At 40.3% G+C, this 24,669-nt stretch overlaps 1 protein-coding gene across 3 annotated transcripts in view; it reads left to right on the top strand.

Moving 5' to 3' along the window:
- Nucleotides 1–17,460, top strand: part of PCGF6 (polycomb group ring finger 6) — a 45,235-nt gene extending 27,775 nt beyond the window's left edge. For 2 of the 3 annotated variants that reach the window (XM_053585089.1, XM_053585088.1), the window contains 2 exons: nt 8,212–8,298; nt 16,284–17,460. In XM_053585089.1, the coding sequence (XP_053441064.1) occupies nt 8,212–8,298; nt 16,284–16,340 (144 nt within the window). In that variant the 3' untranslated portion in view covers nt 16,341–17,460. The remainder of the gene's footprint in view (nt 1–8,211; nt 8,299–16,283) is intronic. The other variant, XR_008378922.1, reaches the window with a different exon arrangement.
- Nucleotides 17,461–24,669: the final 7,209 nt, after the last annotated feature.

Here is a 24,669-nt window from a genome sequence, read left to right as displayed (position 1 = left end):
TGGGTAGAGTTCCATGCCATTGTAGCTCACAGCAACTTCTAAACTCTTGGGCTCAAGCGATCCCCTTGTCTCAGTTTTTTCTATTTTTAATAGAGACGGGGCCTCGCTTTTTGCTCAGGCTGGTCTTGAGCCTGGGAGCTCAAGCTATCCACTCGCCTCGGTCTTCCATAGTACTAGGATTACAGGCGTGAGCCACCGCTCCTGGCTGGGTTTTGTTTTTGTTTTTGTTTTTTTGTTGGTTGGTTTGTTAAGACAGAGTCTCACTCTGTTGCCCTGGAGTTGAGTGTCCTGACATCATATCTCATAGCAACCTCAGACTCCTGGGCTCAAGCAATCTTGTCTTGGCCTCCTGAGTAGTTGGGACTATAGGCTCCCGCCTTGATGGTCAGCTAATTTTTCCATTTTTAGTAGAGATGCCATTTTGCTTTTGCTTAGGTTGGTCTTAAACTCCTGAGCTCAAGCAGTCCACCCATCACAGCCTGCCAGAATTGGTAGGATTACAGCCGTGAGTCACCATGCCCAGCCTTTATTTTTGTCCTTTCTTAAACTTGATATTCCAGAGAATATAGAGATTATACACAAAAGATTTAACATAGCAGGTCTTTAGAAGGGTCTGCTTACAAAGTTGGCCTTTGGCTATCTTGGGACTTGGCCTGCAGAAGGTTGTCTACACTAATATGAGAAGTTCCCTACCCAATAAAGGTGTTTTGCTGTGCCTAGACTGTACAAACAATGGACCTATGATGAATACCTGCTTTCCCTCTGGAAGTCAGGAATTTGATACTTGCTAGGTGGAGAATGTCAATATACACAGCACTCAGCAAAAACCCTAAACTCTGAGCCTTAAACAGGCTTCCCCAGGCAGAAACACATGACACTGGCTTCATTTTTGCTGCTAGAGAAAGGAGTAAGCTGGATGTATCTCCTAGCCTGTGAGGGAAAGCATATGAAGTCTGTGCATAGATTTTTCCAGACTCTACCCTGTCTTTTCCCCTTATTGGTCTGGCTGTGACACTGTAATAAATTACAGCTATGATTTTACTAAATCTTATGAGTCCTTTTAGTGAATTATCAAATGTGGATTATATGGGAGACCTCCAAAACAAAGAACTAACTTTCTGTTTGAAAGAAGTAATTTATGAAATAATTATAGGGAGGTAGCTTCTAAAAATCAACATGTAAACTTGGAAACAATTTATATGTTTATCTGGAGAATGGGTATATTAATATAAATTATTATACATACTGTGGAACACTATCAGCTATTTTATATATACTCTAAAACAAGTCTGTCTGTGGTTTATTAACATTTTGGAGTTATGTATAGGCCAGGCGCAGTGGCTCACATCTGTAATCTTAGCACTCGGGGAGGCTGAGCATTCTGGGAGGCCAAGGTGGGTGGATCACCTGAGCTCCATGAGTTAGAGACCAGCCTGAGCAAGAGGGAGACCCATTTCTGAAAATAGCTGGGTGTTATGGTGGGCCCCTGTAGTCTCAGCTACTTGTGAGACTGAAGCAAGAGAATCGCGGGAGCCCAAGAGTTAGAGGTTGTTGTGAAAACCACTGCATTCTACTGAGGACGACAAAGTGAGACTCTGTCTCAAAAAATAAAGTAAAATAAAAATTTGAGACCAGCCTGAACAAGAGTGAGACCCAGTATCTACTAAAAATAGAAAAATTAGCCAGGCATTATGGCAGGCACCTGTAGTCCCAGCTATTCTTGAGGTTGAGGCAGGAGGATCACTTGAACCCAGGAGTTTGACATTGCTGCAAACTAAGCTGATGCCACTGCACTCTAGGTAACAGTGTGAAACTCTGTTTCTAAACAAATAAATAAATAAATAAAAATAAAAAACAATATATAAAACAGCATATGTAGCATGATCTCTTTTTTTTTTTTTTTTTTGAGACAGAGTCTCACTTTGTTGCTCAAGGTAGAATGCCGGGGCATCATAGCTCACAGCAATCTCAAACTCTTAGGCTTAGTAAAGTATCTCAGGAATGGAAAAGAAAGTATCTAATGTACTCAGTACTACTGTGAAACCAATTTATAATCACTCACACTTGCTTATGAAAAATGAAACACAACTTTAGCCTAGGATGAAGGAGGAAAGGGTAGGGAGAGGGGAGGGGAGGGGTGGGAGGGATAGTAGGGGGACCACACCTATGGAGCACATCTCAAGTACAAGTTGGATCTATCACGTGTAGAACACAAATGTCCTAATGCTATAATTGGGTAAATGAGGTGAAAGATATGTTGATTAGTATGATGTAAGCACTCCAATTTGTACAAATAATCAACACATTGAAAATGGCATAAATGTATTTATGATCTGTATACAAAAGACTTAATAAAAAAATTGAAATTATAAAAATAAATAAATAAATAAAAAGAACAAAAATATTAGTTTCCTTAAAAAAAAAAACAAAACTCTTAGGCTTAAGTGATTCTCTTGCCTCAGCCTCCCAAGTAGCTGGGACTACAGGCTCCCACCACAATGCCTGGCTACCTTTTTTTTTTTTTTTTTTTGAGACAGAGTGTTACTATGTTGCCTTCGGTATAGTGCCATGGCATCACAGCTCACAGCAACCTCAAACTCTTGGGCTTAAGCGATTCTTTTCCCTCAGCCTCCCGAGAAGCTGGGACTACAGGTGCCCACCACAAAGCTCGGCTATTTTTGGTTGTAGTTGTCATTGTTATTTAACAGGTCCGGGCTGGATTCGAACCCACCAGCCCTAGTGTATGTAGCCAGCGCCCTAACCACTTGAGGTATAGGCGCCAAGTCAACATAATCTCATTTTCGTAAAAACAAAAATGAATAATAGAAAAACACTCATGTGTATGTAGCATGTGAGACCATAACACATCAAACTGTTAGTAACTGATGAACTTCTGTGAGCTGGGGTGGAAGTATGAGAATTCTTTTTTTTTTTTCCAGACTAATGTGAGGGTACAAACGACTAGCTTACAGTGTTTTATATTTGTTAGATGGAGTCCCTCTTGTATTTGTGTTCTGCACCCAAGAGGTATGTGCCATATACCCTTACACCGTGCCCACGACCAACCTCTAGGAGCTGGGATTGAAGTGTGAGAAGAATTACAATTCTTTTTTTTTTTTTTTTTTTTTTTGAGACAGAGTCTCACTGTGGTACCCTCAGTAGAGTTCTATGGCATCACAGCTCACAGCAACCTCAAACTCTTGGACTTAAGCAATTCTCTTGCCTCAGCCTCCCCAAGTAGCTGGGACTATAGGCACCTGCCACAATGCCTGGCTATTTTTTGGTTGTAGTTGTCATTGTTGTTTGACAGGCCTGGGCTGCGTTCGAACTCACCAACTCTGATGTATGTGGCTGGCGCCTTAGCCGCTGAGCCACAGGTGCCAAGCCTACAATTCTACTTTTTAAAAAGAAATTCTTTTTTTAAAATTTGTTAACTATATGTGTGTCTATATTTTTTGAATTTCTTGTGAATTATTTTTAAAGATTTTTGTAAAGATTTTTACAAAAATTATTATTATTATTTTATTAAATCATAGCTGTGTACAATAATACAATCATGAGGTACAATGTGCTGGTTCCATATACAGTCTGAAATATTTTCACCGAACTGGTTAACATAGCCTTCATGGCATTTTCTTAATTATTGTGGAGGGAGGATGATTGGTGGACCCACACCTGTGGTGCATCTTGGAAGGGTGCAGGTGAAGTTTACTAAGGGTAGAGTATAAGGGTCTGAACACAAAAATTATTTATTTATTTATAGACAATCTCACATTGTTGCCCTTGGTAGAGTCCCCTGATTGAAGTGTGAGAAGAATTACAATTCTCCTTTTTTTTTTTTGAGACAGAGTCTCACTGTGGTACCCTTGGTAGAGTTCTGTGGCATCACAGCTCAAACTCGTGGGCTCAAGCAGTCCTCTTGCCTCAGCCTCCTGAGTAGTTGGGACTACAGGCGCCTGTCACAAAAAATACCAGGCTATTTTTAAAGAAGGGGTCTTGCCCTTGCTCTGGCTGGCCTGAAATTCCTAGGCTCAATTAACCCACCTCGGCCTCTCAGAGTGCTAGGATTACAGGCGTGAGCCACCGGACCTAGCTTTACAAAAATTAAAAAGATTTTTTAAAATTAAAAATTGAAAAGAAAAATATAAATGTATGTCACATGGTGAAGCCCACTAAGAATGATGGATTTTGGATTGCTGAGTATTTAATTAAACATAATGAGAGCTTCCAAATTCTCTAATTTTTCACGGATCTAAATGCTGTTTGTGATATCTGATAACATTGCTTTCAGTCATTTTGCAAATACTGCTCTGCCAATTTTTTTTTCTGCCCCATATGATCTTCGGGAACCACTCTGCCAATTTTAAAACTAGTAAATGTAAAATGCAAAAGCCCTTACTAATTTGAGTTATATAGCATTATGAGATAGAAAAGGGATTGGCATATCCATGGCCAAATCTAGCCTGCCACCTGTTAAAATTCTATTGGAACACAGCCACACTGTGCCTGCTTTTGTGCAATAGATATGAGTTGAATAGATATGACCGAGATCCTATGGCCCACAAAACCTGAATCGTTTATTATCTGGCCCTTTACAGAAAAAGTTTGCCAACTGCTGAGATGGCATTTAGGCTTTGGAGAAAGTTAGATCTAGGATGACATACTTGGGTTCAGAAGATCTGGACTTGACTTTGCTACTTACTAGTTTTCTTTCTTTTCTTTTCTTTTTTTTTTTGAAACAAGGTCTTACTCTGTTTCCCGGGCCACAGTAGTAACACTGGCAATCCTTCTACCCCAGCCTCCAGTATAACTGGAACTGTATCCCTACACTACCACACCCAGTTAATTAATTTTTTTTTTTTTTTTTTTTTTTTGGACAGAGTCTCACTTTGTTATCCTCAGTAGAGTGCTGTGGCATCACAGCTTACAGCAACCTCAAACTCTTGGGCTTAAGCAATTTTCTTGTCTTAGCCTCTCAAGTAGCTGGGACTACAAGTGCCCACCACAACACCTGGCTATTATTTGCAGTTCTCATTGTTGTTTAGCTGGTCTGGACCAGATTCAAACCTGCCAGCCTTGGTGTATGTGGCTGGTGCCGTAACCACTGTGCTATGGGTGCTGAGCTGCACCCAGTTAATTTTTAAAATTTTTTGTGGAGACAGGATCTCATTATGTTGCCCAGGCTGGTCTCCAACTGTAGGCCTTAAACAATCCCTTCCTGCCCTGGCCTCTTGAAGTACTGAAATATCAGGCATGAGCTACCATGCCTAGCTATGAACTTTAGGTAGGTTTAATGTCTTTACCTGTCAGGGACCCTATATGTAAAATGGGAATTTTAGTACGTAGCTCATAGGAATGTAAGGATTAGATAACACGAGTCAAATGCATATATAATGTATATAGTGATTGTTCAGTTAAATGTAACTGCTTTTTTTTTTTTTCTCAACATGCTGAAGGTTTTAGGGAGATATATGTGTTGACATTGTATAGGATTTATTAGATAAATATAATTTGAAGGTAGAAAGTCTGGCTAGGAGGTGGTTTTAATGGATTAAGCCTAAGGAAGGAGTTGAAAGGTAAAACATATCGACTCAAGAGATATGATAAAAGAAGCAATAGGACTTTGTAATTGATTGCATGTGAGAAGAAAGGAAAGGGGGAAAGAGTCAGAGGTGATATTTTGGTAGAGAAGGTAAGGATAAATATCATAAACTGTAATTTAAATAGGGATGTTAGGAGATGGAACCAATGAAGTGATATATATATGTTAAGATGTTGAGCATCTGGCTCGGCGCCTGTGGCTCAAGCGGCTAAGGCACCAGCCATATACACCTGAGCTGGCGGGTTCAAATCCAGCCCGAGCCCACCAAACAATGATGGCTGCAGATAAAAAATAGCTGGGTGTTGTGGCAGGTGCCTGTAGTCCCAGCTACTTGGGAGGCGGAGGCAGGAGAATTGCTTGAGCCCAGGAGTTGGAGGTTCTATCAGCTGTGATGCCATGGCACTCTACCCAGGGTGACAACTTGAGGCTCCGTCTCAAAAAAAAAATAATAATGTTGAGGATCTGACCCTGTTTTAAGACAATGGGAAAGTAGTAGTACTCAGTGAAAGACAGAGAGATTAAAGATCTACATTTCTTTTTTTTTTTGTGGTTATTGGCCGGGGCTGGGTTTGAACCCGCCACCTCCGGCATATGGGACCGGCGCCCTACTCCTTGAGCCACAGGCGCCACCCTAAAGATCTACATTTCTATCTTAGCAAGTAAATACTGGACTCTTACTAAATTATGGTAAATATATAACAGTATGTTCTCTTAAGAATTCTGTATAGAAGCAGATATATCTTAGAGCTTTGACATTGCAAAAGGACTAAAAGATCTTGTTAATTTTTTTTTTTGGAAACAGAGTCTCACTATGTCACCCTCAGTAGAGTGCTGTGGCGTCACCACTCACAGCAACCTCAAACTCTTGGGCTTAAGTAATTTTCTTGCCTCTCAGGCTTCCAAGTAGCTGGTACTACAGCCACCCACCACAAGGCCCGGCTATTTTTTGTTGCAGTTGTCATTATTGTTTTAGCAGGCCCAGGCCCAGTTCAAACCCACCAGCCTCAGGGTATGTGGCTGGCTGTGACCACTGCGCTACGGGCACCAAGCCAAATTAATTGTCCTATCCACAAAACAATTTCCTTAGGATATACTTTAAGTCAGTGACATACTTTGACTTACATGACACTGTTGGAAAATGAGATGTTCCTCATAAGAGAATTGTTCAAATAACTAGAGGTTGCCTTTTTACCCATTTATACGTTTTGATTAATGATTTTATTGCAGAACTTTCCTGTGCTATTTTATACAGAATGAATGCACCCAACATAATTTAATCTTTTCTTAGATTCAAGGAAACCATTTTGAGTATGATTTATACTGTGTATCTCTAATGTTGTCATGTTACCTTTAAGTGTTTCTAAAATCTTGGGAGTGTTTTTTTTGGGCGGTGCCTGCAGGTCAGTGACTAGGTGCCGGCCCCATATAAGGGTGGCGGGTTCAAACCTGGCCCCAGCCAAACTGCAACAAAAAATAATTGGGTGTTGTGGCGAGCACCTGTAGTCCCAGCTACTCAGGAGGCTGAGGCAAGAGAACTGCCTAAGCCCAAGAACTGGAGGTTGCTGTGAGCTGTGACATCACGACACTCTACCGATGGCAACAAAGTGAGACTCTGTCTCTAAAAAAAGAGAGAGAGAGTGGTTTTTGTTTTGTTTTGTTTTGTTTTGAGATAGAGTCTCACTATGTTGCCCTCAGTAGAGTGCAGTGGCGTCACAGCTCACAGCAACCTCAAACCTTTAGGTATAAGCAGTTCTCTTGTTTCAGCCTCCCCAAGTGACTACAGGCACCTGCCACAACACCTGGCTATTCTTTTTTTTTTTGTTTTTTTGGAGACAGAATTTCACTTTATCACCCTCGGTAGAGTGATATGGTGTCACAGCTCACAGCAACCTCTAGCTCTTGGGCTTAGATGATTCTCTTGCCTCAGCCTCCCAAATAGCTGGGACTACAGGCACCCACCACAAAGCCCGGCTATTTTTTTGTTGCAGTTTGACCTGGACTGGGTTTGAACCCACCACCCTCGGTATTATGGGGCCAGTGCCCTACTCACTGAGTCATAGGCACCACCCATGGCTATTTTTTTGTTGCAGTTGTCATTGTTGTTTTAGCTGGCCTGGGCTGGGTTCAAACCTACCAGTCTGGGTGTATGTGGCTGGCACCATAACCTGTGCTATGGGTGCCAGCCACATACAGCCAGAAGTACAGGCACTGCCCTTCTTGAGGGTGTTTAACCAGTTTAAAATTAGCAAAGTCGGGCGGCGCCTGTGGCTCAGTTGGTAAGGCGCCGGCCCCATATACTGAGGGTGGCGGGTTCAAACCCAGCCCCGGCCAAACTGCAACCAAAAAATAGCCGGTCATTGTGGTGGGCGCCTGTAGTCCCAGCTACTCGGAGGCTGAGGCAAGAGAATCGCTGAAGCCCAGGAGTTGGAGGTTGCTGTGAGCTGTGTGAGGCCACGGCACTCTACCGAGGGCCATAAAGTGAGACTCTGTCTCTACAAAAAAAAAAAAAAAATTAGCAAAGTCTGGTCTGGAAATTATTTTTTCCTTCATTTCTTCAAATAATATTTTGAAGCAGAAAAGCGAATTATTGCTCTCTTATTTGTCCATAGGTAGATATCATCTGTGGTGATCACTTGTTGGAACGGTGTCAAACTCTGAGGGAAATTCAACGTGCAATAGGTGAAGCAGCAATGCAGGTAGGTCTCAGATTTTGTCATGCTTGTGCCTGACAGATAAGTTATTCAATGAGGAAAAAAGTGCCATGTTATCACCTGGACTATAAATAGTATAGCTAATATTTGCTGAATGCTTACTATGTATCAGGTACTATTCTAGGTGGTTTACATAGATTAGCTTATTTGCTACTCATTGTTGTTCTATGAGGCTAGGTAGTCTTTTAGCTCCCATTTTAAAGATAAGGAAACTGAATACAGCAAGGACATGAACTTCTCACAGTTAGTGCGTGAGCCAGGCCTCGAACCCTAGGCAGTTCAGTTCGAGAGGCCTTGCTATTTTTCCCCTGTCTAGTACTGCAGTATAATTCTGAAGGTTTCTAGGTCAATATATCCAGAAGAACACCTCTTTGAGAGAAATTTGCAGATATTCATTACGCTTTAGAGATTCACATAATCTTTCTTGCTCAATAGGTAAAAAGTTAAGGTAACTATTTTTGTGTTTTAATTAACCTCTAATGTGAGTGGTAATATAATTTGAAATCTCCCAGATGGGGTAATAGAAAGCAAGGTAGGATCTACAATTTTTAACAAAGAGAAAACAAAATAGGACTGCATATTCTAACATATTCCTGAATTTACAGTGGTTAATTATTTTAAGAGCTATATGGCTCTGAGGAGCTTATAAAGTACCAACAATTTGATGAGTTCTTGGCTTAACCACATTTTGTTTAATTTATTAGAAATAAAATTCTTTGTTTTGGCATAATTGCCTATATTCATATGACTCAATTGATTAATACTTGAAGATGTTGAATATGTTGAGAATTATCTTATCCTGGCACTTTGGGAGGCCAAGGCAGGTGGATTGCTTGAGCTCACGAGTTCGAGACCAGCCAGAGCAAAAAGTGAGACCCTGTCTCTACTAAAAATAGAAAAACTAAGGCAAGAGGATCACTTGAGCCTAAGAGTTGCTGTGAGCTATGACACCACGGCACTCCAGTCAGGGCAACAGCTTGAGACTCTGTCTCAAAAAATAAAAAAAAAAAAGAATTATTTTCTTAGTGTGGATTATATAGTGCCTTGGAAGAAGCTGAAAGTACACACATGCATGCATAGTTAAGTATGTTCATGCATACGTATGATATGTTTTAATCGGCATATAACGAAATGCATGGGTTTTGACAAATACCTGTACCTGTTTAACTTAAACTCCTTGAGATAACAGAACCACTATCATCATTCCCAGAGTTTTCTCATGCCCCTTCCCAGTCAATCCCTCTTCCTAGCACTGAAGCAACCGCTGTGTCTGATTTTTTTCTCATCATATATTAGTATATATTTAGCATATTTACAGAGTTGGCAATTATCACCACAATCAATTTTAGGATATTTTTATCACACCAAAAGAGCCTCCACGTCCATTAGCACTCATTCCCCATTTATCCTTAACTCCCTGGTCTTTGACAACCTTTACTCTGCTTTCCATCTCTGTGCATTTATATACTCAGAACATTTTATGTAAATGGAGTAATATAATAGGTAGTCTTTTGTGACTTCTTTTACTTTTGTGGGGTTTTTTTTTGTTTGTTTGTTTTTGAGACAGAGTCTCACTTTCTTGCCCCAGTAGTGTGCTATGGCATCACAGCTCACAGCACTTCAAACTCTTGGGCTCAAGTGATCCTCTTGCCTCAGCCTCCTGAGTAGCTGGGACTACTGGTGCCCATCACAACGCCCTGCTGTTTAAGATAGGGTCTCGCTCTTGCTCAGCCTGGTCTCAAACCCATGAGCTCAAGTGATCCACCCACCTCGGCCTCCCAGAGTGGTGGGATTACCTTCATACCTTCATAATGTTTTTAAGGTTCATCATGATGTAATATGTATCAGTATTTTGTTCTTTTTCATGGCTGGATAACATTTCACCATACGGGTATAGTATATTTTATTTATCCCTTCATCAATTAATAGATGTTTGGGTTATTTCAATTTTGAGGTTAAAATGAATGATGCTGCTGTGAAGATTCATGTACAGGGTTTTGTGTAGACATGTTTTTATTTCTCTTGGGTATATATACCTAGGAATGGAATTGCTGGGTCATATGACAACTCTATGCTTAACTTTTTGAGGAACTGCTAGATTATTTCCAAAGCAACTTTGCCATTTTATATTCCTACCAGCATTGTGTAAGACTTCTAATTTCTCTACTTCTTTGCAAAAACTTAGGTAATAAATTTGTATATATGATATATAAATACAGAGAGTGCCCTAACAATGAATACACATTTTAAGAAAGGAAAAAACTATATTAAAATTGTATAATATTCTGATAACAAAAGATGAATACAAGAGACATTTGACTTTTGCAAGAGGTGCTCAAAGTGGTTACATCAGTATGCAGACACTTTGATTACAGTTAACTTTTTTGGGGGGGTGGGCAGAGTCTCAAGCTCTTGCCCTGGGTACGAGTGCTGTGGCATCATAGCTCAGAGCAACCTCAAACTCTTGGGCTCAAGCAATTCTCTTGCCTCAGCCGCCCAAGTACCTGGGACTGTAGGCATCCGCCATAATGCCCGGCTGTTTTTTGTTGCAGTTGTCATTATTGTTTAGCTGGCCTGGGCTGGGTTCGAACCCACCAACTTCGGTGTATGTGGCTGACGCCGTAACCACTGTGCTATGAGCGCCGAGCCTGGAGTTCATAAGTTTTAAATTGAAGACCATTTTGAGTAGCATTATGAAATCTCAAGCTATCTTGCTCTGTCCTTTCTGGGGGCATGAATCACCTCTTTGTCCATCGTATCCACACTATATATCCTACCTATCTGTTAGTCACTTAGGAGTCATCTCAGTTATCAAATAAAAAATATATACATATAATATGTATAAGGTTGTAGCCCACAATTGCAGGCTTTCACTGGAGGTTTTGGAACATATTCTCCCTTGGATAAAGAAGATTACTGTATACCCACCAGACAGGAATATACAGCCGTTGAAAGACAGCACAAGACATGTTTATAGCAGCTTTCTTCATGGTGGTCATGGACCACCCAAATGTCTAACGAAGAATGAGTAAAAAGTTGTGACATCTACATGTAATTAAATACAACTACTACATGCAGCAACATGGACAGATCTCACTGGCATAATGGTAAAGGAAGTAGGACGCCCCCAAAATATGCAGCCAATCCTCATTATTCACATATTCCATATTTGCAAATTCACCTACTCACTAATATTTTATTGTAACCTCCAAATTAATACTAGTAGCCTTTTGTAATCATTCTCACACATACACAGAGCAGTGAAAAATTTGAGTTGCCTCAACTCCAATTTGAGGTGGAACAAGGAGATGCTCTGTCTTCTTCTAGATCTAACCCAGTAAATATGTAACCCTCTCATGGTATATCAGTGCCATGTTTTCCACATTTTTCTGGGTTTTTTTTTTTTTTTTTGGTGAATTTGCTAGTTAAAATAGTCCCAAACAGATTGCTAAAGTACTATCTAGTGCAAGAAGGGTGTCATATGCATTATAGAGCAGGAAGCTGGTACATTAGATCAGCTTCCCGCAGCCTTGAATATAGTCTGTTGGCTGTGAATTCAGTGCGATCAGTCAACAAAATATTAAATAAAGTGTTTTAAAAGAAACACATGTAGGGCAGTGCCTGTGGCTCAGTGGGTAGGGTGCCAGCCTCATATACCAAGGGTGGCGGGTTCAAACCCCACCCCAAACAAACTGCAACAAAAAAATAGCCAGGCATTGTGGCGGGCACCTATAGACCCAGCTATTCGGGAGGCTGAGACAAGAGAATCGCCTAAGCCAGGAGTTGGAGGTTGTTATGAGCTGTGACACCACAGCATTCTACCAAGGGTGATAAAGTGAGACTCTGTCTCTAAAAGAAAAAAAGAAAGAAACACATATAAAACAAGGTTATGGATTGATCAGTTAATGAAAATGACCAGAGGTTCATAGGAACCTAACCGTGTATATTTCCCCTGGAGCAGTGGTTCAGTATTCACTAATTCAGTATTCCCAGTGATTTTATAGAACATAATTACCTTAAATCAGCAGTTCTCAACCTGTGGGTCACAACCCCTTTGGGAGTTGAACGACCCGTTCACAGTGGTCGCTTAAATACATCCTGCATATCAGATATTTACATATGATTCATAACAGTAGCATAATTACAGTTATGAAGTAGCAACAAAAACAATTTTATGGTTGGGGGTCACCACAACATGAGGAACTGTATTAAAGGGTCGAGGCATTAGGGAGGTTGGGAACCACTGCCTTAAACACTGAGAGTATGTATACTGTATGAACCCACTTCTTCAAAAATAGGTAGTACTAATCCACAGTGATAGAGATGAAAATAGTAGTTATGATTAGAGATGCAGGCATGAGAGAGGCTTTTGAGCTACCAGAGATTTTCTGTATTTTAATCTGAGTTGTGGTTACATCAGCATATTTGTAGAAATTCATCAAGCTATACACGTAATAAAAAAGTTTTTGGCTGGGCGCAATGCCTCATGCCTGTAATCCTAGCACTTTGGGAGGCTGAGGTGAGTGGATCATCTGAGGTCAGGAGTTCAAGACCAACCTGAACAAGAGTGAGACCCTGTCTCTACTAAAAATAGAAAAACTAGCCAGGCTTGGCACCTGTGGCTCAAGTGGCTAAGGTGCCAGACACATAGACCTGAGCTGGTGGGTTCGAATCCAGCACGGGCTCGCCAAACAACAGTGATGGCTGTAACCAAATAATAGCCGGGCATTGTGGCGGGTGCCTGTAGTCCCAGCTACTTGGGAGACAGAGGCAGGAAAATCGCTTGAGCCCAGGAGTTGGAGGTTGCTGTGAGCTGTGATGCCATAGCACTCTACCCAGGGCGACAGCTTGAGGCTCTGTCTCAAAAAAAAGAAAAGAAAAGAAAAACTAGCCAGGCATTATGGTGGGCACCTGTAGTTCCAGTACTTGGGAGGCTGAGGCAAGAGGTTCCCTCGAGCCTGGGTTTGAGGTTGCTGTGAGCTAGGGTGCCATGGCAATCTATCCTGAGGTAACAGAGTGACTCTGTCTCAAAAAAGCAAACGAACCTTTTTATAAAGGAAAAAGAGTTACCAGCCTGGTCAAAAGAGGGTATCTCTACAAAAAAATTTTTTAAATTAGCTGAGCATGGTGACAAGCTTCCATAGTCTTAACTACTCAGGAGGCTGAGGTGGATGGATGGACTTGAACCCAGGAGTTTGAGGCTGCAGTGAAATTTGATTGTGCCATTGCACTCTAACCTGGGTGACAAAGTAGAAAAATAATACTATAAATGCATGAATGGAGACATCCAAATAGAAATATAGACAGTATTACATATATTCATATATGTTATATTGTACACATACAAAATAACTGACAAATAGATGTAAATTTAAACTATAAGTAATTATCTTATTTCATAAAATGTGATTTTATGCAGGAGTTGAAGTAGTTTTAAGACCTTAAAACAGCTTGTAAACCATTCTTTCAGTTTTTATTTTTTCATATTTTGCAAAACGATGCTTTTCATTTCTGAAACACCACTATATTCAAAATTTAACATTCTGTAAAATGTAATTTGTATGCATGGTAAAATGTTAATGTCTTTTATTTGTGTTATACAGATTGAGTATCCTTTATCCAAAATGCTTGGGACCAGAAGTGTTTTAGAGTTCATATTTTTTGCTTTGGGAATATTTGCAATATACTTAATAGTTGAGCATCCCAAATCTGGAAATCCAAAATGCTCCAAAGAGTTTGGGTTGTTTTTTTTAATTGTCACAATGGTGCTCAACAAGTCACATTTGGGATTTTCAGATTTGGGGCGTTCAACCTACAATACAAATTTGTTTACTATGATCAGAGGCTAATTAATCCAGAACAAACATGATGGTCCATGGGCCAAAAATGGTATGGAGTTTGCTTTATTTGACCTAGTCTGTGTTTTAAATATTTTTGAGTTCAAGTTTCTTTTTTTTTTCTCTCTCTATTTTTTAGAAACAGAGTCTCACCTTATTGCCCTCGGTAGAGTGCTGTGGCGTCACAGCTCACAGCAACCTCCAACTCCTGGGCTTAGGTGATTCTCTTGCCTCAGCCTCCCGAGTAGCTGGGACTACATGCGCCCACCAAAATGCCCGGCTATTTTTTTGTTGTAGTTTGGCCAAGGCCGGGTTCGAACCCCACCCTCAGTATATGGGGTTGGCTCCCTACCCCCTGAGCCACAGACACTGCCCTGAGTTTACATTTCTCTGGGCAGGCACCAGCTTTCTAGCTTACCATTGGTCTTCAACATTCCCTTTTGACTCACATGCCTATCTTACATATTCCGTTATGTTACTTTCTTGGCTCCTACAGGCATTTGAATTTGTGAATCCTTTTCTAGTTAGTATTCTGGTGAATTTTTACTGGAGTTGCCAGGAACAGATGCCAGATTGCAGAGAGTTGAGTAGTGAATGAGAAATAAGGACATGGAGCCATGGAAATAACTTAGCAAAAAAGACAAAGAGAGAGTAAAAGCCAGAGGATTGGAAATGCAAGATGCCTGAGCCACCACCCCTTCTTCATTGCTCGGAGCATGCCCAGGGCATGTCTCCAGTGAGTCTTCCTTTTTATCTAGTTTTCCAGTTCACAGGAAATTAGAATTATTACCTTAAAAAGGTGAATTGTTTGCTGAGAGTACAACCTTTGTAAAAGCACAAAGAATTAAGATTTGATATCAAGAAAGGAGATAGAGTCTGGGGACAGAGTGGCTCATGCCTGTAATCCTAGCACTCTGGGAGGCTGAGGCGTGAGAGTCACTAGAGCTCAGGAGTTTGAGACCAGACTGAGCAAAATGAGACCATATTTCTACTAAAAATGGGGGAAGAAATTAGCTAAGCATGGTGCTGCGTGCCTGTGGTCCCAGCTACTCTAGAGTCTGAGGCAGGAGGATTGCTTGAGCTGAGAAGTTTGAGGTTGCTTTGAGCTAGGGCTGATAACCACAGCCCTCTAGCCTAGGCAACAGAGTAGGAAAAAAAAAGAAAGGAGACAGAGTCACACAAAAAGCAGATAAAAAGATTTGGCTGGCTCGGCACCCGTAGCACAGTGGTTATGGCACCAGCCACGTGCACCAAAAGTGGCGGGTTCAAACACCGCCCAGGCCAATTAAACAACTGCAACAACAACAAAAACATAGCCAGGTGTTGTGGTGTAGGTACTTGGGAGGCTGAGGCAAGAGTATCACTTAAGCCTGAGAGTTTGAGGTTGCTGTGAGCTGTGACGCTACAGCACTCTACCTAGGGCGACATAGTGAGACTCTGTCTCAAAAAAAAAAAAAAAGATTTGGCGGCATATCTTGAACCATTTAGTATAGGGTTTAGTTGCCCAACAACCCCTGAGGACAGCCTTTAAGGAAGATATAAAATGTATTATGTATTTTAGCCTTCCATTAAATGGTTAAGAGATTCAAATTTTTCATCACTTATAATAGTAAGCTGCATTTATATAGAAATGAACATTTTTTGTCTTAAACAGAGCCATAATAATTGAGTCTTCTAGTTCTTTTTAGAGAACTATTTAGTCATAAATCACCATAGCTAACCATGGCTGCATAATAGTTTCAGAATTGGCTCTTGAAAGTCACTAAAAAGACACACTGACAAGGAGATATACAGATAACAGATAACATTGTCTTGGTCCCTTTAAATTAAAGAATTACACCTTAGTGTTGAGCAGTGATTTTCATTCAGTGTGCCACAAAAATTTTTAAAGATCATTAATTAAATTATTTTTGAAAGAAGTTCAAAGCAGAGTAAGTATATTCCTTTCTTTTATCTTTTTTTGATCAACATAAATGTGTTTAACTGTAAGTTCAAGTGTGCTGTGAAATAAAAAAGGTTGAAAAACACTGGTGTAGGGTTATGAAAAATAAGGCAGCTTTGACCTGATCATTTTTACAATAACTGATAAGAACTACAAAATAGTTTCTTTTTTTTTTTTTTTCCTCTTTTCAGGATGGCCTGCTTGTCCTTCATTATGGTCTTGTGGTTTCTCCTCTGAAGATAACTTGAAGATCGATACCACGAGGAGGAAAACAAAATAAGGAGGCTTTTGCAGGACTGCATCTCACCAAAGATTTCCATGAATTGCCACCACTTTTTGCTGTTCTAGATATAAGTTATCTATTTTTAGCACCAAGTATCATAGCATTTATAAGTACAACTTGAAATGATGGAATGCATCTGTTTTACTAAAGACTATATAAAAAGCATCCATAGCTCAGGGGAAAAGTTTCAAAACATTAAATTTTAAAATTCCTTGTGATTTAAAGTACTTTGACATTGATTCTTGCTTTCTGTCTTTGAGGTAAATTAGTTGCTGTTTTCTTCTTTGTTGAGCCATTAAAGTTTATGGTTGGGATTCTGCTCTCTGGGATGGCATCAGTTGGGCAGTCTTCCTTTTGGAAAAGAAGTGTGCTTTTGAGCGGAAGAATCAAAGCCAGTCTTTGTTAAACTACAAATGGGGCATACTCTCAAACACCAAAACCATTGGCCACTTTTGTATGTTGCCAGAACATTTTGAACTTGTTAACTTTTTTTTAGACCAGCAACACTACTAAGGAGATGCTATTCACTTCTAAAATGGATAAATTATCATTATTCTGTGTAAGAAGACAGTAAGAGGTTCTTCTTTGTGACAGTATCTTTATTCTTTGAATGTTAATTTGATTAATGTTCATTTTATTTGGCTACAGATTATGGTGATTGTTATCTCATAATAGCACTGGTTCTGAAAGTAAATAAAAAGTTTTAGGTGAATTTGAGAAATTTATACAATACTTTTTGTTTTCTCAATGTTTATTTTCCCATTATTTTGTCACTGGGATGAAGAATAAGGGTATTTCAGCTCACTTTCATGCAAAGATTCCATTCAGTTTTAAACGTTATTTTGCCTAAAATTACCATTCTGATGCTTTCTAAAGAAATATTTTGTGTTCCTTGTTAGTATAGTGGTGAGTAAAAAAATAAATAAATAAATAAAATAAGAAATATTTTGTAGACCCAATTTCACAGCAAAATTTCTAAATCTGTATAGAAACTATTACAGAAGTGGACAAGGATTGGCGGTTGTTTGTAAAGAATTATGAATTGTATAAAAATTTCTTCTAACATTTAATAAAATTTTATTTTAACCTACTTTGAAATATTAGTGTTTACCATGTATTTATAAAAAATAACCAAACTCTTAAGAGATAGGGTGTTCAAATCTAAATTAAACTGCAATCAAATAGATATTTAATAACATCTTTATCATCACTGATTATAATATTTGCTGTTATTTGATAATGGGCAGATTAGCAACTATAGAATTCACTGCCTCTGAAGTATTTCTTGCACAAATTACTTAATACAGCCAATCCTCTGTGTCTGTGGATTTAACCAACTTTGCGTTGAAAATATTTGGGGAGGGTGGTCCCTGTGGCTCAAAGGAGTGGGACACCGGCCCCATATGCCGGAGGTGGTGGGTTCAAACCCAGCCCGAGCCAGAAATTGTAAAAAAAAAAATATTTGGGGAAACTTCGGCGGCACGTGTGGCTCAGTGAGTAGGGCACTGGCCTCATATACTGAGGGTGGCAGGTTTGAACCTGGCCCCAGCCAAACTGCAACAAAAAAATAGCTGGGTGTTGTGGTGGGCGCCTGTAGTCCCACCTACTCGGGAGGCTGAGGCAAGAGCATTGCCTAAGCTCAAGAGCTGGAGGTTGCTATGAGCTGTGACACTACGGTACCCTACCAAGAGCCACAAAGTGAAACTGTCTCAAAAAAAAGAAAAGAAAATATTTGGGAAAAAAACAATACATATAATACAACAATAAAAAATACAGTATAGCAACTATTTTCATAGCATTTACATTGTATTTGATATAAGTAGAGATGATTAAAACTACAATGTACAGGCGGATGCATGTAGTTGTATGCAAATATTGAATTATTTTATATAGGGGACTTGAGCATCCACAGATTTTGGTATTCTAGGGGGAGGGGATCCTTGACCCAGTGCCCCGCAGATGCTGAGGGATGACTATATTTTTATTCTCATACCATGTTATTTAAGTTGGTATCCTCAAGGCAACCATCAGATTCAGTGATTCACTAGGATTCACAGGACCCAGAAAAGCTGTTATATTCATGGTGATAGTTTATTACAGTGAAGGATACAAATTAAAATGTACAGTGTATTAGCTCCCACCTGTAACCCCAGCACTGGGAGGCCGAAGTGAGGCTCTCTTCAGGCCAGAAGTTCAAGATCAGTGTGGACAACTTAGTGAGACCCTATCCCTACAAAGATTAAAAAACAGCTGGGTGTGGTATATACCTGTAAACCTAACCACACAGAATCAGTTGAGCCCAGGAATTTGAGGTTACAGTGGAGCTATGACAGCATCACTGCACTCCAGCCTAAGAGAGCGAGACCCTCTCTCATACATAGGTACGTACATACAATCATCAAAAGGAATAGGGACATAGAGAGGCGACCAGCAAAACCAGGCACAAACTTCCAGTTGTCTTCTCCCAGTGGAGTTGTATAGATTGTGCCTAATTCTCCTGGGAATTATTTGACACATGTTTAGTGTTGGTAACTGGGGAAGCTCACCCAGGCTTTAGTGTCTAGGATTTTTATTAGAAGTCAATCAAATAGACATCCAGCACCCATGTAATTGATCAGACAGACCCCAGAATCTACCTAGAAGTTAAGTTGATACAGCATGGCTCAGGGGTCCAGATATAAAAATACAGGTATTCACCATAAGTCACATTATTAGCATAGATTGTAGGCTAGATCTCAGGCATACACAGACATTCTTACCAGGAAAAACATTCCTAGGGTTTGGAAGATACTTCCCAGGAGCCAATCAAGCCCAGTCTTGAAGACCCCTGGAGGGGCAGTGCAAGCCTGCTGAGTTAACCCTTTGATGCACAATATTCCATGACAGAAATCCAGGATTTAAAAACTGAGGTACAGCCACATTTCATAAATAACATTATCTGCGGCTCGGCGCCTGTGGTTCAATTGGCTAAGGCGCCAGGCACATACACCTGAGCTGGCGGGTTTGAATCCAGCCCGGGCCCGCCAAACAACAATGACAGCTGCAACCAAAACTTAGCCGGGTGTTGTGGTGGGCACCTGTAGTCCCAGCTACTTGGGAGGCTGAGGCAAGAGAATCACTTAAGCCCAAGAGTTTGAGTTTGTTGTGAGCTATGATGCCACAGCACTCTACTGAGGGTGAAAAAGTGAGACTCTGTCTCAAAAAAAAAAACAGTTTCACATTCAGGGAGTTAATATTTCTAATTTCTGATGCATCTGTGTCCATTTCTGGACAGCATACTTCAGAGTACTGACAGAAAGGACGGTTTCCAGCAGGGGGCCATAAAATGGAAGACTGTGATGGGGAGAGACCCAGAAACCAAGCAAGAACAAGGTTGAGCAAGTGCTTCTGAATAACTTGGAGAAGTGAAAATTTAGATGGTGAGGAGGCAGTACACTGTAGCTGTCTGTAAATAACCAGAGAGTCAAAGATTTTTTTTTTGAGACAGTTTCTGTCGCCCTGGGTAAAGTGCTGTGGCATCAAAGCTCACAGCAACCTCAAACTCTTGGGCTCAAGTGATCTTCTTGCCTCAGATTTTCTATTTTTTAGTAGAAATGGGGTCTTGCTTTTGCTCAAGCTGGTCTCGAACTCGTGAGCTCAAGCAATCCACCTGCCTCAGCCACCCAGAGTGCTAGGATTACAGGCATGAGCCACTGCATCCGGCCAAGAGTCAAAGATTTAAATGAGGGAAAAGCAGAAGCAAGAATGAACAAATGTCCTATCTTGTTTCACTGAGGTTTCCACATTTGCCTGTTCCTACTTCACCTCTGCTGGAAGTGCACAAGGCCTAGGTCAGCTTTGCTGCCACCACCAGCAACATGCATATAATTTACCTGAGGAACACAAGCAGAAACAAAACTAAATACCCAAATCTGTACAAATAAAGCACGTATGAAGTACAGAATCCAGGCAGTGCCCATAGCTCAGTGGGTAGGGCATCAGCCACATACACCCAGGCTGACAGGTTCAAACCCAGCCCTGGCCAGCTAAACAATGACAATTGCAAAAAAAAAAAAAAAAGAAAAAGACAAAGAAAAAAACCAAGAGTTTCAGGTTGCTGTGAGCTGTGACATCACAGCACTCTACCAAGGGGGACATACTAAGACTGCATCTCGTAAAAAAAAAAAAAAAAAGAAAGAAAAAGAAGTACAGATTCCAGAGCCTAACTTCAATGGCTAAAGAAACATTTGATTGGAACAGTTCACGGATCCCTTTGTTTTTGCCTAAGCCCTGTCTGAGATGATATTAAGCAAAAACACTCAAAGTGGTAGTTGTTTGGCAGAATGTAGGCTTAGCAGATTTCTCAGTTCCTCTCTTAAATACCATCCCATTTTCTCTCTAATATAGGGTCAAGCAAGTCCCTCTGACCTTGGACTTCACCAAGCTTTTCCTTTATTTCCACTGCAGTGCCTTTCCCTCCTGCTTGAGTCAGATGCATTTATATCTAGTCACTAACGATTCTTCCTCTGGACTCCAAGCTAACACAGACCTCATACTCCTCCCCCTCTTTGGCAGTGACTTGGCTTAGTTAGGATTCCTGAAAGTAACACCTTGGACCCATTTATTTCTCCTATTCAGCTTGCCCAAAATGTGGATATATCCTCCTATCTCACTCCTAAGGTGGTATTATTATAGTGTCTCAGGTCATAATCATATATCAGATGTACATATGACTATTGGTAAAAATATAATTCTTTTTTTCTTTAAAATTCTCATGATTGCAACCATTATACTGTATTTTTTCATCTTTCAAATCCCTGGCAATAGAGAAGATTCAAGCAGATGCTAGTTCTCAATGTTTACTTTTGTTTTCTTTAGTAGATCCTTAGTTAAGAGGAGGATTTTTTACCCCTCTTCGATATATTGTGTAACTGAATTTGATTATTAGATGACTGGCTTCTCTTCAAAGCTGGACTGGTGAAATTTAAATTTTATTACCTCTAGAGGTTAATAGTCCTCTCATAAAATGAAAAGCCATATTGATCTCCTGAAAGCCTGCCAAGGATTTACTTATGTGGAATGGATGTTCTGGCTTGATCATTAACTGCATTTTAATTTTGTTGTGATGGTGGCTATGATCTTAAAGGTTCTTATTGATACTATTTTCATTGAAATGAGAATAGATTTTTTTCTTTGATATTGCTGAGAAAACATTTCCCAAGAGAAAAACTAGTTGAATAATATTTTAAATTAGAAGATGAAAGCAACAAAGGCTGCAAAAAGGCATAAAGGCAGTATTGTGGTTGAGGATGTGAATTGTGGAGCCAGACAGCACAGATTTGAATCCCAGCTTTGCTGCTTGCAAATTATGTGATCTTTTTTTTTTGTTTGTAGAGACAGAGTCTCACTTTATGGCCCTTGGTAGAGTGCCATGGCCTCACACAGCTCACAGCAACCTCCAACTCCTGGGCTTAAGAGATTCTCTTGCCGGGCGGCGCCTGTGGCTCAAGGAGTAGGGTGCCGGTCCCCATATGCCAGAGGTGGTGGGTTCAAACCCAGCCCCGGCCAAAAACAAAACAAAGAGAAAAAGAGATTCTCTTGCCTCAGCCTCCCGAGTAGCTGGGACTACAGGCGCCCGCCACAACGCCCGGCTATTTTTTGGTTGTAGTTCAGCCGGGGCCGGGTTTGAACCTGTCACCCTCGGTATATGGGGCCGGCACCTTACCAACTGAGCCATAGGCACCACCCAAAATTATGTGGTCTTGAACATGCTATGTAACTTCTCTGAACTTTAGTTTTCCTTATCTGTAAAAGGAGGCAATGCTATCTAACTCGAAAGAATTGGTGTGAAAATAAAATGAATATGTAAAATACTCCACAATACCTGGCATAGTCTATTATGTCGTTCAAATATGGTCCTTATATGTGGGTCATTACGAAAGTCTTCTTAAAATCAAGAAACGTAAAATTTGAGCAGACAGAAACAAATGAAGCCCTCCCAGCAACACTATTAAGCTAAGCCAATTGAAACTTGCATGGGGGGTGGCGCCTGTGGCTCAAGGAGTAGGGCGCCGGTCCCATATGCCGGAGGTGGTGGGTTCAAACCTAGCCCCAGCCAAAAAAAAAACAAAAAACCATAAAGCATAACAAATAAATAAATAAATAAAAAAGAAACTTGCATGGGTGGGGCGGCGCCTGTGGCTCAGTCGGTAAGGTGCCGGCCCCATATACTGAGGGTGACGGGTTCAAACCCGGCCCCCAAACTGCAACCAAAAAATAGCCGGGCGTTGTGGCGGGCGCCTGTAGTCCCAGCTACTCGGGAGGCTGAGGCAAGAGAATCGCTTAAGCCCAGGAGTTGGAGGTTGCTGTGAGCTGTGTGAGGCCACGGCACTCTACCGAGGGCCATACAGTGAGACTCTGTCTCTACAAAAAAAAAAAGAAACTTGCATGGGTGAATCAGAAAGGATGCTGTTGACTGTGTTTCTGGGAAGTGAAATAATGGATCATAACGCAGTCTATCTCAAAACTTTCATAGTGACCCAGATATAGTCGCTGATTGCTGAGTTAATTCCCTTGTAATGACTAAGTGGGTCTACTAATGATATTGATGTTGAACCATCTATTTTTTTCCTTTCTTCTTTCTTACATATTGTCTCAATTTAGCTATTTCTATCAATAACCAGGTTAGGTAGGGATACAGCTTGATGATTTACATCTCAGGCTCTGAAGCTGGACCTGGATTTTTTCACCCTAATTCTAATTTTGTCTCTTTTCTACTTGACAAACTAAATGATTCCATGGACACAGTTTCATATGCCAGATAGAGTTCCTTTTGTAGTGCTAAAGTTTAGCTTAAGCTTTATTTATCCCTAAAGGACATTATGAATTCTATATGTCATGTATCCTTATGGCAGGAAATGACGGAAGAGGGATGTTACACCTCTTATTTATTTATTCATACATATGGCATAGCAGATGAACCTAAAGTGAGCTGTTTGTTCTAATAAGCACTTCTAAGGAAAGATGCTTGTTTGTCCTGTGTAATCATCATCACGTTACTAAAACCTGCTACTGATTATATTCCAAAACTCCAGCCCTTGTAAAAATGAGTTCAATTATTCTCTGCTAAGGGCTATTATTCTATAGCCCCTAAGAGCATGTGATAGAGCTAGAATAAAATGCCTCGGACACAGAACAGAGACCATTTGCCTCACTGGGGAGAGAGTAATCATGCAGTGAAGCACAGTGATAAATCAAAGGAAGCGAGCCTAGAGAGCCCCTCAAAATCAATCTTCATTTTTTCTTTGTAGCCTGAGCTTTCTCCATTTTGTTTCATTCAGAATTACTGCGATAGTGCAGAAAAATAAATCATTACATATCTTCACTATGACTCCCTATTTCATTATGATCCAGCTCTGTGCGAGTGTGTGTTTTAAAGGGAATATAAGAAAGGATTCATAAATCTTAGTTGATCCCCACCTCCACCTAGTAGGTTTGTACACTATCAGCATAAAATGGGGGGGGTGCAATCAAATTACCTTCTAAGAGATCAATAGAGTAGGAGAGAAGCCCTTTGATCTATATAGCAATCATTCTTTTTGTCCTTAAGGGTATGCAGCAGGGCATGGTAATGCAATAAAAACAGTCCTTTGGTTGGATTCAGGAGTGTTCATCCCATTTGCAAAAATGGCATATCCATGTGAGATATTTGAAAATAGCAAAATGCATGTGACAGTGATCTAACCTGTACATTAAGTTTGAAGAGGTTGCAAAGCTAGTATTGCATGTTCTATAAAGAAAAACAAACAAACAAAAAAAAGAAAAACAAAACCTCACATATAAACTCTGTTTGCAGGACCTATTTCTCCCCCTCTCAGTTATTTTCATTTTATATTACTGTACTAAATTTCAGGTACACCAACTTATTTGGTTCTAAGAAAATAATATTTCTTACAATTTAGGTGTTTTTCAGGACCTTAGAAACATTTGATAATATAATAAAAATAATGTTGGTTGAAAGTCACACTGATGGACACTTACAAGTAAGCAACATTTGTAGCTTTTTTTCCCTTCTGTTTACATTCAGAGAAATTTCTGGATTTTTCTCTAGGCTTTGTTTTGAAATCAATACGTGTATTAGATCTGGTTTATGTTGTCCTAATAGGATTTCTTCTAGCTGAGATTGACCCAGGGTGGCTGTACACATGGTCTCAGTTGGAGGGTGTGGTAGATTTTTTTTTGCGTTTTTTGGCCAGGGCTGGGTTTAAACCCACCACTTCCAGCATACAGGGCAGCGCCCTACCCCTTTGAGCCAC

Source organism: Nycticebus coucang, chromosome 3 (assembly GCF_027406575.1).
Source record: "Nycticebus coucang isolate mNycCou1 chromosome 3, mNycCou1.pri, whole genome shotgun sequence".
Classification (NCBI taxonomy): Eukaryota; Metazoa; Chordata; class Mammalia; order Primates; family Lorisidae; genus Nycticebus; species Nycticebus coucang.
The sequence above is the reverse complement of the archived record's forward strand: the minus strand, read 5'-3'. Positions and strand labels throughout refer to the sequence as shown.